The 17,053-nt window shown below is 28.5% G+C and overlaps 2 protein-coding genes across 5 annotated transcripts; one reads left to right on the plus strand and one right to left on the minus strand.

Annotated features, from left to right (window-relative positions):
* The first annotated feature begins 3,268 nt into the window (after positions 1 to 3,268).
* Positions 3,269 to 7,991, plus strand: LOC110621271 (protein WVD2-like 4). 4 transcript variants are annotated; one of them, XM_021765482.2, is made up of 9 exons: positions 3,269 to 3,627; positions 4,494 to 4,754; positions 4,870 to 5,247; positions 5,336 to 5,397; positions 5,686 to 5,763; positions 5,852 to 5,933; positions 6,037 to 6,108; positions 6,201 to 6,308; positions 7,278 to 7,991. In XM_021765482.2, exons 2-9 carry the CDS (start codon positions 4,518 to 4,520, stop codon positions 7,734 to 7,736), a joined length of 1,476 nt encoding a protein of 491 aa, XP_021621174.1. In that variant the 5' UTR covers positions 3,269 to 3,627; positions 4,494 to 4,517; the 3' UTR covers positions 7,737 to 7,991. The 4 variants fall into 4 exon arrangements, with proteins under 4 accessions (XP_021621174.1, XP_043815233.1, XP_021621173.1 ...); XM_043959298.1 differs by having other exon boundaries at positions 3,269 to 3,510; positions 5,855 to 5,933; XM_021765481.2 differs by having other exon boundaries at positions 3,270 to 3,510.
* A 3,232-nt stretch (positions 7,992 to 11,223) lies between these two features.
* LOC110621017 (fasciclin-like arabinogalactan protein 17) lies at positions 11,224 to 13,777 on the minus strand. The gene is made up of 2 exons (XM_021765010.2): positions 12,299 to 13,777; positions 11,224 to 11,602 (listed from the first exon to the last, which is right to left on the minus strand). Exons 1-2 carry the CDS (start codon positions 13,596 to 13,598, stop codon positions 11,529 to 11,531), a joined length of 1,374 nt encoding a protein of 457 aa, XP_021620702.1. The 5' UTR covers positions 13,599 to 13,777; the 3' UTR covers positions 11,224 to 11,528.
* Positions 13,778 to 17,053: the final 3,276 nt, after the last annotated feature.

A 17,053-nucleotide genomic window follows, 5' to 3' on the forward strand; every position in this document is an offset into this window, starting at 1 on the left:
CTATTCGGGACTCGATTCAATAAAAGTTCGATCGGATTCGCCTCGTTTAGAAAACGAGTCGAGCTCGAGCTCATTTTCTAGACTCGTTTAATAAACAAATCAAGTTTGAGTTTAGTAGTATTTGGCTCGTTTTCAAGTTTATAAACAAGCTTGCAAACTGACTCGTGAACATACTCACGAACAAGTTCGTGAATAAATTTGTAAACAAATTCATTTGCGAATACCAATTTCACATTAAAAATTGAAAGGGAATAGAAAATTTTGATTTTTTTTAAACGTACAATCCTTCTGCATTATGTTTTATTAATTTTGAGTTTGATAAATTTTAATTAAATAAAAAATTTAATTTAAAAATTTTTTAATAATTTTATAATTTAAATTTAATTTGAGACCAAATAAACTCAAATTCTAACTTTTTGTGTGGAGTTTGAGTTGACTTGTTAATGTAATAAACATATTTATTATGAATCGAATTCGAATTAAATTTGAGTTGAATATTTATTTTATAAATCGAGTTCGAATTCGAATTTAAAATTTAAAATTTATTTTTTAATCGAATCTGAAATTATTAAAAATTCACTTCGATTCGATTCGATTAGAGTTCTATATATTATCTTCAAAGTGATTTAAACATGGTGAAAATTAATTCTAGATTAAATTGAAAATATATTTATTTTTATTAACACATATTAGCATCAAATAATATTTTTAAATTAATTTTGTTAATATCTATTTGTTTAGCTCTTAAAACTTATGTATATGATTTTAAATATTATTGAAAATGAAATATAGATGATCCTGTTAATACTCAATAATATCGATTTTGATATATATAAGTTTCAAGAACTAAAAAAAAAAACTTCTAAATTTAAATTAAAAAAACTATTTTATTATCATAGTAATTGTTAATAAAACTTTAAAATATGTGAAATTTTATATAAAAATTAATTTTTATAATTTTTTAATTATTAAAAAGAAAATGATATATTAATTTAAAAATGATAAATAAGAATATGATTAAAATAAAATTTTTATTTAAAGAACTATTTTATTAATAAAATAAGATATTAAGAATTATATTATTATTTACTGTTAATTTTTTTAAATTTAATTCAGTCAATTGATTAAAATTATTATTAATTTTAAAATTTTGACTTTATTATTTAAGAAATAAAATTTAATATATAAATATAATTTTTCAGGAATGTTTGAATTATTTTATTTAATAATTAAAAAAAATATTTGAAGCGGAAGGATTGAGGTTTTGAGTAAGATTTAATTTTTAAAATTTTATAAAAATTTTATTTTAATAAAAATTAAAATCATACATAAATTTACAGGAATTCTTAAATCATGTTAAATTCAAAGCATGTCTGTGAGAGGGATAAATAGCCTAAATGTTTTATTTTGTAAATATAAAAATTAAACTGTAATGTTTCTTAAAATTCTACAATTATTTTATAATTTATTCTATAATTTTCAATTACGTTTGAATTTACAAATAGATTTTAACTAATTTGTATCTAAAATATTTTAAAAATTGAAACTCTATCTCAATTGAAATATATAATAAAAATTAATAAACTTAATTAATTATATTACTTTCTATTATATAATATCTCTAATTTAAAATTTATATATTTAGATCAATAAAATTAATTAATAGTCTTAATTTTAAAAAAATAGTAATTTATTTAAAAAATTTTGAAATGGATATTTTTTTCACATATTAATATTTAATTATTTAAAAATTATATTAAAAATAACAATTAATACAATTTTAAAATTTTAAAATTATAAATAATTTAAAATAAAAATCTATTTTTTAAAATTACAGTTGTCACGAGACGGAGATAGTATATCAATTCTACCAAATAAAAAAACTTGGAGATGGAGACTGGCGGCCGGAGATGGTGGGCGGATTCAAGTAACAAAGTCCAAATCAGGCCGAAGAAGAAAGCTGCAAAGCAGGCCCAAGAATGCAACGCGCCACCCGCAAAATCTTAAAACAACCAAAACAAAAAGGGTCCCACAACGTGGAAAATGATTGGAATTCTATATCTGACGGTTCATATTTTCCCCGCTCACCAGGGTGTGGCTGCAATCTTCAACGCACGTTGTGACAGCTCAGGCCCCGTTGTTGGTACCTGGTGCTAACGGGAGGGCCCTCCAACTTGACACCAATCACGTTGCTAGGTTTAGCCACGTCAGCTGACAGTTAGGGAAGGGAAGCACACCCACCTGTGACCTGTAAGATATTGGGTCCCACATTTAGATGATTGTTTGTCACCCCACGTTGTGAAACAGTGTCTTCTGCCGTGCTTAATCATTGGTTTTATCTTTATTTACCATAATACCCTTACTCGTTGTATTGCTATTAAGAATTTATCCCTCAATTCATTTTTCATATGAATTATATTAATATTGCTAAAAAATAATAAATCTTATATTGTATTTTTCATATGCTTATATGATTTATTGCTAATTTATTCTTAATTAAAATTATATGTAATATTATATTTTATATCATAATTTTAATGATAAATGTATTTATAATAAATTTTTTATTAGAGATGTCAACTAAATGAAAAACATTTGAATTAAATAAATAATTACCCAAAAAATTAAAATTTATAAATTTTAAAATGCTTATAAATAATTTTCATAAGATAAACACCCTAGAAAACCCTCCTAATCACCAATTTAGCATGAAAGTAATGAATTGCAAATCTTCCCTAATATAGATTAAACAAAAAAAGGAACTGATTTTATTTTAGGGAAAAAATATATATTCAAAAGATAATTTTTAATTTTTTTTTTCACAATTTTGAACTTTAAGAAATTTATTAGAAGGAAGTGAGCTGTTAAAAATAATATCTAGTAATTTATAAATTATCTCAATTATCTTTAACTATTACTTAAATTTTAATTTTCATAATAATTTAAAGAAAAAATATATTAAAATATTTTAAATTATTAATTAATTTTTATATGAAAAATATTTTAAATTTTTTTAATATTTAATTATTAAAATTAATGAAAAAATTAATTAATATATTTTTTTAAAATTTAAAGGATATTTTAATATATTTTTTAAAATTTAAAGGTGAATTAATAAATTTTTCTTTAAAATATCTATTTTCATTGTATTCCATAAGTATATTCTTGAATGAATTCTCAATTTGAAAAAAAAAAATCAAAATTTCAATTAAATAATAAAAAAATATTTAAAGAAAAAGCAACGTCAATGGCAATTCAGACATTGTAACGAGTCCATGATCATCTTCAAAAAAAATGCCCGTCCAGCTTTATCCCATCTTCAGTCTTCACTGCCATCTTTCTCTTGTTTTTCTCGAACCAGAGAGAGCGACAACTTTGCTCAGATACACCAATCTTTAATCTTTATACCTTTACAGTTAGATTTTGTCACTTCTTTATTACTCTGTTATCCCCTTTGCTCTGTGGTCTCTTTCAACAGTTAAAACTTCACCCCCTCTGCTGCTCCCCAAGGTCTGCTTTACTTTTCGCATCCTAAGGCTGCATTGTTTTTTATCTCGCTCTGTGTAATGCTAGGTTTATGAATCTTGGGGAAAGTATATATTGGTTCAGGACTCCTGAATTGTTTTGGTAAATTTTTTTTAACTTATTTTTTATGGTTTGGTTGGTGGGTATGTGCTGGATTCTATTGGATCTTTCCTTTTTTGAAGTTTTGGTTAGAGTTTGTTTTGTTGTTTGGTTGCTGTGACAATGAGGAAAAACGAAGGGATTTGAATGCTTTTACTCATTGGAATGTTGGATTTAATGCCCTTTTGCTTGCTTTATTTCTAAACTAATTTGCCTTATCTTGGTGTGAATATTTTTTTGGCAGTTTCATCATTTGATTCTGTTTGGTTGCGGAGAAAGTGTGGGAAAATTATCTAAATTTTGAAATTTGATAGAGGTTTTTTTTCTGAAGAAACTTATATTTGGGATATTTTTCAAGTCCTTTGATTCTCTAATAATTTTAAGTGTCGATCAGTGCTTGATGTATCTTGACCTCTTAAATCAGCCTCTCTGCACGTTCGTTTTATGTTCTAATTGCCTGGCCTTGATTTATTGATTTTAATCTTGTTGACTGAAAATTTAAAGATTCCAATGTTTTGTTGGAATACCCATTTTCAATTCGTATCTGAATGTCTTTATTTTGATTTTAAATTTTGGCTCTTTTTTTTTTTTCTCTTATTTTTTCAACAATGTTTGATGTTTTTACCATTTCAGTTCAGAATATATTTGATTTCTGCCCATTGTAGTTTCTGATAATCAAATGTTAGGTTGGCTATCTCCACTCTTTCAAATGATTTGCTTATTAAAAATGTTAATTGTGGTTTAGTTTTCGATGATCATTCTCCAACATAGAATAATAAGTACAATTTTTAAGGAAAGCAATTGAGTCATTAACTTTCTAGGCTTATTTTCTGGTCCATTTTGACATATTGCTACTGCAAATTTTGCAGTTCATTGTGAAACTTTGTAAAAGAATGGAGTCTGAGAATGCTGTTGAATTGAAGGATGACAGTTTCATTGAGGAAACTCATCCTGAAGAATCTGTTGGGGCACCAAGGAAGGAAGAAAAAATTGCTGCTAATGGTCAAGAGCCTATGAGTGCCAACGGAACTTTTGAGCGTGCTGCAAAGCCTGATGATCATCATTCTTCTGATGTGTCAATTAATCCCAAACCAAATGCTTCTGAAAGTAAAGTCTCAAAAACCTTGAAGGTATGATCTGCTGTATATGCTATTATTTCAAGCCATTTTTTTGGAACTAGTAATATGCACTTCCTACTAAATGTGAACATATTCTCTTATAGTTCTTGTCATGTTGTGTCTTCAGGAATCAACTAATGTGGGTTCAAAAAGCAATAAACTGTCCAAGGATAAACCTAATTTGAAAGGCCCTGGTTCGGTTTCTCGTAATCAAAAGCCATCACTTTCTCAAAGTCTTTCATTTCCAGTACGAGGAGCTCGTCCTGAGAATATGAGGAAAAGCATTGATGGACATCCAACAAAAACCTTGGCCAAACATGCCCAAGATGATGGTAGAAAAGGTCAGGTCACTTCAAATGGATCAATCACTTCAGTTTCCCATGTAACTCAACCTGTTAAGCGTGCACCCAATGGAGTGAATTCAAAGGAATCAAATGCCAATGGTGGCAAAGTCATTCCAAGGAGGACTTCTTCAGTAACTGCGCCAAGCAAACAACAGTTTGCAGTAAGATATTTTGTGCCTGTAAAATGTACTCTGTAGCTCTTGCTTTGATTTCCTAAGGCCTTACTTCATTTGTCTTCTTGGTTGACAGCAGCCACTGAAATCAAGTTCTTTGAACAAATCCACCAATTGCCCTCCGTCTGAAGTATCTGAGTAAGTCACAACCTCCATTAACTTTTCTTTGTTTCTTTTCTAATCGGTTGATGAAGTCAGTTTAAAATATTTGAGTTGAGATAATATCGGGGTAACTTAAAACCTCAATCTACTTCGTATAATCTTTTCTCCCTTTTGTTGGTTGATACGACCGTCTCAAAATTCAAAATGGCATTAAGGGGTAGCAAGGAATTCATATTTAGGGGAAGCATTTGTGCCCCCACCCTTCATCTGAAATCAAAATGATAGTTAAGATAAATGGATAATTTTTTTGTCATGTAATTGCAGGTCAGCTGATCAAAATTCACAAAATGTACCGGCCACAATGCCAAGCAAAGAAGACGATGACATCCATTCAACTACTTCGTATTATTCCTGTCTTCAAATTACTGTTGCTATATAGTTCATTGTATATTCTACATATTTGTGGTGCTGACATCCCTATTATTATCAGAAGTGCCACTCCTCATGAAAGGAGAGCTAGCGGTTCTGGTTTTTCCTTTAGGTTGGATGAACGTGCAGAAAAGCGGAGAGAGGTTGTCAATGGACATTACTTGACTTTTCTTTCAACTTGTTAACATTTTCGTAAATGTTATTCATATCTAAAATATAATTCTATTTTTGGCCTTTGCCCCCCAGTTTTTCTCAAAGCTAGAAGAGAAGATCCATGCTAAGGAAATGGAAAAAAGTAACTTGCAGGCAAAGTCAAAGGTAGTATTTGTTTATTTTCCCCTTTTATTCTTTCTGTTCTATGTTTGAACCAGTAGAATTTGTTAAGTTTTATGCTTTTTGGTGACACTCAGGAGAATCAGGAAGCAGAGATCAAACAACTGAGGAAGAGCTTGACATTTAAGGCTACACCAATGCCAAGCTTCTACAAAGAGCCTCCACAAAAAGTTGAACTGAAAAAGGTAAAGCATGCATGAATTTTCTGATAGTAGTAGAAAACATCATCTGGGATATTCCTATTTTACATCATAAGATTTAAACCAAAATTGTACTCTTCGAAAACCTAGACATTCTTACTACTACCCATAATTTTCTTATTAATTTGGGATAATTATTCCCTTATAAATAAACGGTTCCGCTTATCATATTTAAAAGTGGTTTTCCTATTTGTTATTGCACTTCACTGTTTAAGCAAGCGCTCTTGACTACACTGATTTAAATCTACGCAATCTTCCAAACTTTGTGTGTTTGGTGTGTTAATAAATGAACATGAACCTTGTGCCTTTTGTGGCTTCCTAACTTCATTGCTTCTACTTTGAACACAATGCTATGATTTGACTTTCATGTTAGCCATGAAGGGATGCTGAGTTTAATTTTCTCTTTATTTGAAGTTGCTATTTGCTAATATATATGCATGTGATTCTTGGATCTTTTTAGATTCCTGCAGTATCTGTTGTCAAATTTTCAATATTAAGCAGAAAAGATTCAAATCCAATCGATTGATCAACCACTGTAGTCCACTAATTTGTGCTACATGCATTGTTACAAAAGCCTAAATGATGCATTATAATTTTTCTAGTAAGTAAGAATTGTCTGAAGATTAAAGATATCATCACATAACCAACATAGGAGCCATGTCTTCTGTTTCCTAATAAACTTGTTGCTTCCTATTCTGCTTCTTTTTTGAATTTATTCTGCTTCTGGTATACAACACCATCCTCTGAAACTTCTGTCGTACCCAAATCGTCACTTCTTAATATGATGTTGGAAACAACACTAGTGATGCATGAAATCAGCAAATTCAGGCCAAATTGTGTCGAACTCGAACTCTTTGCTTCCGTTCTAATTACAAGTTGGGAACAAATATAACAGAATTTTCTTTTTCGTCTATGGAAAACAGAAGTTAAGTTTGTGTCTGCCTATTGTTACAGATACCAACCACCCGTCCAAAATCACCAAAGCTTGGAAAGCACAAGGGCTTAACAGCTTCAGCGAACAGCTCTGTAGAAGGTGGTGGATCTTCCCTCGGCCCACAATCCTCAACTAGCCCAGGTACTTCGAAACCAGAATCAAGTAATTCAACCAAAGGAATTCAGAGAAATGGCAAAAAAGAAACTGTAGCCTCAAAAACACCAGTCAGGAAGTCCCAGCCAAAGCTTCAGTTACAGCGAACCACTGGAACAGAAGCAAAGACCATCAAGTCGAAAGTGAAACCTGCAGAAGCAGAGAGTCAAAACCCAGAAGGAAGTCCTCAAAAAGCTGAAGAAAACCATATGAATTCTGAGAACCTTCCAAAGTGTGAGAATGGAAACAACATGCCTGAAAAGAATTCTACTGAGGATGATGATGAATTGATGTTGAGTCCCCCTGAAGTCACAGTTGCAGGGTGAAAACATTGTTGCTATTACCATGTATCTACAGATTTTGATGTTTAAAGTTGCATATTGTTGTGAATAGTTTGGTTATATTTGTGGGGTATGGCCCTTTTTTTTTCTCTTGGGATTCTTTGTGAAAGTAATATAAATCAATAGGATAACATTTAAGCATGTATTCTTTTGTTAAAACTGTATTTGTGTACTTAACAGAACTTTGTAGCTTCATTTTTCATTTATGCTTAAATGCATAGATACTGGTTTTCAGCTTTATGAATCTATTCTCAAGTCTATATATAATTGTGCAAAGCGAAACCCTCATGAGAGAAAAATTACAACAGAGTTGATAAGTTTCTCAAAGTTTTCATTTATGGCCCTTTAATCTTTATATTCAAGATAAGATTGATTTGTTATTCACATCAATGATGATCACTCCAATCGACTCGAATACAATTATTCTCTAAATTAGAAGTAAAATTGAAAAGACCTAGATTATTATGGTTTAAGTGTTACAATCTATTACTTGAAGAAGATGAAGTTGATATAGTGAAGAGGCCAAGGGCAGGTGAAAAGGTAGGGAAAGCCAAGGATAATTTGTGTTGGGGGGAAAGCAAGTGTGAGGTTGTTGTGGAGTAAAGCAAAAACCAACCTACTTTCTTTCTATTGATTTGGACACATGCCTAAGCACTCTTTAGAATGGGACACATTATCTTACCCACCAAATGCCTTTGTCCTCTCCATGGTTGTTTTTTGATGTGTACTATATAAGTTTGTTAGAAATGTAAGATTTCAAAATCAAATTTTAGTTAAAAGCCAAATCAAGAATTAATGGAAAAGGGTTATTTATATTAACTTCATATTTAATTTTTATAACTTACATGAATTACAATTAGTTGATAGTGATTGATTGTTTGGGTTTAGAGACATGTTAACAAAAACCTATTTTTGTTTCATTAAACTTTAATTTCAAACTAATTGAGATGGACTCAAAAAGAATATTTTATTGTCATTAGAATATGCCAAACAATGTATAAAGCAAGAGATAGATTCTCTTCTTTCCTCCCCCGGCTTTCTCCTACTCTTCTCTTTTATCGTCCGTTAATTTAAAGTTTTGTTTGGTTGGAATAACTTAATTAAAGAATTTTAAGCTTTCAGAAAGTATTCAAATTTATTTGTTTAATTATCAACTTCTTTTTATTTCTTAAAAAGTCATATGGCTTGCTTTTTTTAATACAGAAAAAATAAGTTATTTTCTTTAATCCATTTAAATTATTTCTTGAGAAGTTCAGACTCTAGAAAGTAATCTTTTCAAACCAAACAAGGCCTAAACTTCTTGGTATATCTCTTATCCTTGTCTTTTATGTCCTCAAATCCAAAATAAAATACCACTCTTAATTCCTCCATTTAAAATTAGAAATTTTATAATAATTCAATTTAATTATTTTTTTTAAAATTTATTATTTAAAATGAAAGGATTTAATTTTTTTTCTTTATTTGAAATTAAAATTTTCATCACAATTTAATTTAATGTAATCCTTTTTATCAATTTTCTTGTTTAAAATGAAGAATTTATTTATTTTTAACTTATAAAATATTTATTTTTAAATGAAATTATGTATGATTTTATAATAATTTATTTGAATTTTTTTTGTATAAAATAAAGGTTAATTAATTCAAAAAGTCCAATATTTGCATATATTTACATGTTAATTTAAACCTTTTAATTTTAATTTAATTAGTCCAATTTTTGTATTTTAATTTAATTTTAATCTATTTATAAATTTTTAAATTTAATAGTTTATATGATAATTTAATAGTCTAATTAATATGTTACGTGTCTTATTATTATTATTATTATTATTATTATTATTATTATTATTATTATTATTATTATTATTAATGCTCAAATGCCTGAAAAAAAAATGTTTACATTATTTTACATTTTAATTTAAATATTTAAATTTTAGTTCAATGTTTCCATTTGAATGTAATTTTAGTTAAATTTTAGTTCAACGTTTCCAATTTGAATGTAATTTTAGTTAATTTTTAAAAATTAAGATATAAAGGTTTAAATAGAATATCAAATATAATATTTTATTATTTTTTAAATATAAATTAATTTTATATATAAAAATAATATTACCTCATACTTACTTATAGCTAAATTACATATTTAATTCTAAAAGTAATGATAATTTAACGGTTACATATACAGACGATAGCTTCAATCGTAAATAAATTTTATTTTATATTAATAATTAAAAATAATATATATATATATATATATTATATAAAATATTTATAATTATTACTGTTGAAAATATAAACGGTATACATAACATTAAATTGTTTATCTTTAATTTTAATTTTAAAATTTGATTAAAATTATATTCAAATATAAATTTTGAGCCAATTTATTTAAAATTTAAATGTTTAAATTAAAATATAAAATGATATAAATATTAAATTTTTTTTAATCAATCGATTAATTAAAAAATAATTATAATAATATATGTGACATATTTAAACAATTAAATTAACACAAATTATTAAATTTACAAATTAATTAAAATTACATCAACATACAATTAAACCAAAATCAAAAAATTTAAATTAAAATGCAAACACATATAAACATTGGATCAATTGGCCGAAAATAAATCATGTCAAAAAAAATTATTTAAAAAAAATAAATTTTAAGTTTTTTTCATATAAAATAAATAGATTCCTCTATCATATTATTATTATTATTATTATTTAATTTTAATTTTCCCAGAACAACTTAAATGAATTTACAATTTTTTTAGTATAGTAAAGAGAAGAAATGATATCGTTTGTGCTGCTTAATAGATAGGGAGTGAGGCATGAGTAGATGACACCATCTAAAGATGAAAAATTCCAAACCTAACCATTTGTTTGTTGCGTTGTACAGCAAAACCATATATATATCTTGGTGTCACGGGATTGTACACCACACCCCTGTTTTGCCCTTTTTCTAAATTCTTACTCTATACTTGATTATGTAAAATAAAAATATATTAATTACTTAGTTAAATATATGTCGCAAATAAAAATTTTATGTGATTAAAAACAATAACAAAGATTTTTATATAAAAGCTAAAAATAATTTTATTTATTTTTTTATCAATGGAATTGATCCCACAAAAATAAAGTTACTAATATAAACTTTACTTAACCATCAAACTAATAATTGACAATGATAGGGTCCTATCTCTCTCTTTCTCTTTTTTTTATTTAATTTAATTATTTTTATTACATAGGCATGGCAGCCAGCAACATCAACGTGAAGGACCAGCTAGTTTTTGGCTGTCTCAATCTTCACAATTACTACAATTTTTATCTTATTATCCACGAATCTCTAATTTCCACACAAAACAAATATCACTGCTAATAATAATAATAATAATAATAATAAAATATTCATTCTAAAATTGATTCACAAGCAAAAGATGCAAAGACAGCCCAAACAGAACACAACCCGTGATTAAAAAAAAAAAGGAAGGAGTTTTCCAAGTTCTATTCATAGATACAGTACAGTGACACTGAATCATACATTTAAAAATAGAAAATTTAATTAAAAAATTGATATGTAATTACAGTAATTATAACAAAATAACAACTCTTTCTCTCTCTCTTCTGGGATTCTGAGTGAAAATCATACAAACATGGCAATCCATCAAATCCCATTTGTCTGTGATTTTTATTAAACAAAAGCCTTAAGGACTCACCATTTTCTCTTTTCTTTTTTCATGGTTCCCATCTTTTACTATTATTTTTAGCTGTGCAGATTCATTGACATGTATTGAAATGTGAATCTTGTCCAAAAGCTCCAAGCATTCTACAAGCTACCTCCATCAACTTCCCTGCACATCCCAAATTTAATTTAACTAATTAATAAACATTAAAATTTAAGTCAACTTGAGTTAACAATTAAAAAAAAAAAAAAAAAAAACAAACAAGACAGAAGAGATCATGTAATAAAATTGTGGTGGGGTACAGTACAAGAATGTGGATCACAGCTAGGAAGCCTTTGATTTTTCATTAATTATTTTATAAATTAATCACATGGACTTCTTGTCCTAGCGTCGGTGAGTCCAAGCACCATAGGATTCTTGTTAATACTTCTGTCCTAAATTATTTGAGAACCTTCTTCGTATTTAGACAAATTCGGCACCGTTTTAATATAATCTTCCCACTTTTTTATGCTTAACAGCTACGCTAGGTCCAGGTGTTGGAGATGCTGGAGTCGCAGACAAGCTCATCAAAAGCTAAAAAGACCACAATTTGCTAAGTGGGTATTCCTTGTCCCACCACCAAGCACCAATCATCACCACACATACTAAAACTTCCCCTATCTAATCTTTATCTTAATTAATCTAGATAAGTGCTCGAACTCGAAATGACTGAGACTCGGACAAACCTATGTTTATTATTGTTAATAAAAAAGATTAACCTTCTTAATCCAATTTTAACACAACCCTAATCTGCACCGACACAAAATTACAGCCAAAACAGTGACTGGATTAATCATCTAAATTAATTAAGAAAAAGAAACATACCTCTCCTCGCCTTGGTGACAACCTTGACGGCGGCCGTTGGTTTTTTAACAGTCTCTTTCTCCTCCTCCGGGAACAAAACTCCATCAATTCCCTGCACGGAAATCCTGCCGTCTGTATAAATGTCTGGATCGAACAAATACGCCGACGTATCACCAGATCCGAATTTCACCGATCCATCAGCCTCCAGAGCCACCACCTTGTGAGGCAAACGCAGTGTGTCGTACTTTATTTTCCCAAATCTCCTCACTGCATTGTACATGCTTTCCTCCGTTTGGTACTCCGGGATGATATGGTAGTAAATAATCTGCTCCGGTGCACCGGGCTCGCTTAGCTGGTCCGTCGTTAGCTTGGCCATGGCTTCGTCGTTTGGTGCTAAGACGGTGAGCACATACCCTTCGGAAACCAAACGCCCCATTTCGGTGGCTAGCGAGGTTAAGTTCACTAGGATGTCTGCCATTTCGTTGTACCCACCGTAATGTAATAGTGTTTGGATGAAATCCTTGACCTGGCTCTCACCGTCGAAGTGGTGGTGAGGCCCGCCGGGACCTGGAGCTGGCGCCGGAGCCAGAGAAGGACCTGGAGCCATAGCGTCATAAATGGGTAGCACTGGTGGTGCACCAACTGGAACAGGTGCTGCTGGTTTCTTCAACCTGTGGGTTCTGGGATCCACCTCAGGTGCGCCCTCTGGTAACACAGCAGATATAGATCTGAGATTCCTCCTCCGGTTAAAGTCTTCTTGCACGGATTGTGGGATTAGAAGGCGCTCGATGCCGTGGATAACACCATCGGGACGGATAACGTCGTCGGGTCGGATAATCTCGGCGGAGTCAACGACTTTCTTGCCAGAACTCTTGCTGATCAAGTGAAGATGGTCATTACACAGAGTGGAATGCCTAGCAGGCTTGGATTTTTCACTAGGCCAATCACTGGATCCAACGCGCTGAGGAATAATGTGGAACATCAAGAGAGTCTGAAGAGACTTAAGATTCCCAGGCTCAAGCAAGAATCGCTTAAACTCAGGGTCAAGCTGACGCTCCAAAGCTTCATTTCTAGGAGCAAAAATGGTAATATTATGATTACCAACAGCATCTTCAAGAGTCTGAAGAAGAAGAGCCTTTTCAACGAGTTCAGCCAACTCAGTATAATGCGAGTCAAGAAGAGCAACAAGAACAGAGTTAGAGTTGATACCAGTGTTATTAGAAGATGGGTGTTGAGGAAATGCAGAGATGGTGAAGAAAAGGAAGAGAAAACAGGAGAGAAAAGAAAAGAACTTGGAGACACCATAGACGTGAAGATCCATGGCGCTCAAAGAAGAGGGGATTTAGGAATTGGGGATTGAATTGTGAATTTGTGAAGAGCGAGTTAAAGTGGAGGGAAGGAGTGGGAGAGAGGGAGATATCGGGAGTTGGGGTTTTGCTTAGAGAAGAAAAAGTGGAATAGGAGGAAGAAGAAGACTTGGGAAGTAATGGTAATTGCAGAGATGAGACACCTATTAAAGTAATTAATTAAAAAAATAATAATAATAAAAAGGAGAGAGAGAGTGAAGAGGGAAGTTGGTACAGGCTGGAAGTGGGGTTCACACGGAATAGATTTCCAATCTAGCGCTGGCATAAGCCGCACTCTTCCTTACGCTTTTAACTCACTCTCTCCTTATTCTTCTTCTTCTTCTTAAGCCACGCCTACCCTCTTCTTCTTCTCTCTTTGTTTTTTTTTTTTGTTTTTTGACCTTTTTCTTTTCTGAAAAATTACTGTTGTTTTCTACGCTCTCCATCAAATTTACTTTACTTTTTTACTTTTATTGTGATTTATTTATTAAAATTTTAATATATTTCTATTTAATATATATTTTTTATTTATTATTTTAAAGAAAAGTTTTAAAAAATTTTGATTTCATCAATTTTTATAATTTAATTTATATTAAAATAATATTTTATAATATTATATTATTAATAAATAAAAATAATTTTTAAATACTGTTAAAAATATTAACACAATATATTATTTTGATATAAATTAAATTATTTGATATAAAGTAAAAATAAAAAAATAAAAGGTATTTTTTATTGTCTCTTAATAATTTTATTTTATTTATTATATTAATATTTTTTTAATTACATTTAAAAATTATTATTATTTACAAGACTTTTAAAAAAATAAAAAAATAAAAATTATGAAATAAAAAATATAAAAAGTAAATTTATTTTAATTAGATAGAGAGAATATATTATTTATTTTATTTAAATAATGCAATTATAATATGTATATACTCACTTTCCTTTATAAGAAATGGTATATTACAAATATTTAATTTAACTAAAAATGTTTAAATTAAGTTTAGTTTAACTAATTTTCTTGATTTATTAATGTATGTTGAAAAATTGAGAAGTTTAAATACATTAGGTTGTTATAGCATTAATAAATTATATTAAATTTTATTTTAATATTATAAAATATCCATAAATAGATACGGAAACATTTAATTTAGACATTAATGACAAAAATAAATAAATACATGGGAAGGTGAGTGGGAGCTCCAAGGAGAAGCCGAGAGGGAGAATCACGTGCGTTGAGGGGGGCGTGGGTTTTCGAGTTCTACACGGAAGGTAGTGAGTGTGTCGGTGTCTCTCTGACACTGAATAAATACCACTGCCCATTGTTTCTACGCTAAGCCTTTTTTCCCTCAAAAAACTTGGTTTTCATCCGCCACTGACTTTTCGTTTACGCGCCCGTTTTGATTCGTGAGAGCGTAGCCTTTGGGTTTTGGTTTTAGGAAATAAAATATACGGAACGGCGACGTCTGGCCTGCCGGTGGATTAGTCGTCAGTATCAGCTGACTTCAGCTAATCCTCATGCAATGCCTTATTGCAGAGACTGCTCTTGTTTTGTTTTGTTTTTAGGCATCTTCCTAATTTGCTTAATTAATTAATTAATTAAAGTCTATTTAGTTTTGTTTTGCTGTCATTTTCGTTTAATATTCTTTATTTTTCTATTTTTCAGCATCACTTGATAGCACTATGTCACCTATTATATATTATATTAAAAGTAATAAGTTGTAAACTCATTTATATTAAAAAAATAAATTACTTTTTCATCTCTAAATTTTAATTTAACAGTGTAAAAATATAGAAATTAAACTAATGAGTTTTTTAATATATATATATATATATATATATATATATATATTAATTTTGGTATAATTCTGGGCTTAAAAAGTAATTTCCATATATTAAAAAAAAAACTCTCTATTTATTTTATTAATATACGTAATTTTAATTACAATAAATTTGTGCTTTACTTTTTTTAAGAGAAAAAGAAGTTTATTTTTAAAAATGAAAATTATGATTTTTTTATTAAATAAAATTCCATACCAGTATCATTATCAAACTCAATTTTTAATAGTATATTAAATTGCAACAAATGTTTAAAATTATAATACAATTAAAAAAATCAATATACTATTAATAGAATAGGGACTTAAAAATATGATATGTAGCATAAGTATAGTATTTATTTAATGACATCAATTAATTTAAATCCATAGGTTATTATCTACGATTTTTTCTTTATTATATAAATTTTTATTAAAAAATTTTAGATTCACAAATTTTTTTTAAAAAATAACTTGTTTTTTATTTTCAATTATAATTTTGAAAATAAAGTAAATTGATAAATTTATATATGATAATATTAATAAAATTTGTAAAGTCAAGAAAATGATTTGCTAAACAAATAAGTCATTTTCTTTAAATATAATTTATTTTTTAATTAAAAAATATTTTTTATTCACTTATTTTTTATCATAAATGTTGGAAAACGAGAGATTTTTTTTTTCTGAAACTCTATTTTAAATCTACAAAAGCTTAGTAAAAATTTTTTTTCTCCATTCAAGTATATAAATATTTAAGTTGAAATAAAAAAATCTTTATTTAATATAATTAATTTTACATAAAATAATTCAAATATTTTTTTATAAAATTATGTAAAATTTATTTTTTTTAAATAAAAAATCAACAGAATTAAATTTTTGCAAGATTTTTATTCTAAATAGAAATAAAAAAAAAAAGGACATTATTAAATTGTGCTCTTACCGACACTAAAATTCTACAATAAGAAATTCCAATCCCAATTCTTGAAGTTTGGGAGAAGTTCAAATTGGAAAATTGAATCCAACCCATTAATTTTAGATTAACAGTTCGGTTAATTGAAACATTCAATTTGATTTGATTAATATTTTTCATATTATTCGATTTTTAATTTGATTCAATTTAAATGTATTAAATAATTACTAACCAAATTAATCGATTTTACTATATAGTATTATATTAATCCTTATCCAATCCAATCAGCAACTTAAACTCAAACTCTTTTCTCCATTCTCATATTCAACTCAATCAGCGGTTTAAACTCAAATGTATTAAATTTATAAATTTTAATTTTAATATACGGAAATTAAACTAATTTTTATCGGTTTAATTTGATTTAGTTATATTTTAATAATTAATTTAATTTAATTTTTAATTTTTTTAATTTTTAATTTTTAATTTTTTCGATTTAAAATTGAACCGATCGATTTCACACCTCTAGTTGAACTAAACGTCTAAAACCCAAGTGAAATCAAATTTGTTAGACCTAAATGTTTTAATCCTTGTTTTGATGATTAATAAACAATTGGTGTGCTACTAATTATCTTCAAAGGTGTTTTGTATTGAGCTTGCAGGTCCCTTATTAAAATAAATGGAATTGCTTCAGTCACAA

This window comes from Manihot esculenta, chromosome 8 (assembly GCF_001659605.2).
Source record: "Manihot esculenta cultivar AM560-2 chromosome 8, M.esculenta_v8, whole genome shotgun sequence".
NCBI classification, from domain to species: Eukaryota; Viridiplantae; Streptophyta; class Magnoliopsida; order Malpighiales; family Euphorbiaceae; genus Manihot; species Manihot esculenta.

Excerpts from the sequence above, each read along its gene's own strand:
- LOC110621017 (XM_021765010.2), bottom strand. The coding sequence starts at position 13,598 with ATGGATCTTCACGTCTATGGTGTCTCCAAGTTCTTTTCTTTTCTCTCC. Across the intron at positions 11,603-12,298 it reads TGTCACCAAGGCGAGGAGAG|GGAAGTTGATGGAGGTAGCT; the intron begins GTATGTTTCTTT and ends TGGGATGTGCAG.
- LOC110621271 (XM_021765482.2), top strand. The coding sequence starts at position 4,518 with ATGGAGTCTGAGAATGCTGTTGAATTGAAGGATGACAGTTTCATTGAG. Across the intron at positions 5,248-5,335 it reads CAAGCAAACAACAGTTTGCA|CAGCCACTGAAATCAAGTTC; the intron begins GTAAGATATTTT and ends CTTGGTTGACAG. Across the intron at positions 5,764-5,851 it reads GACATCCATTCAACTACTTC|AAGTGCCACTCCTCATGAAA; the intron begins GTATTATTCCTG and ends TATTATTATCAG.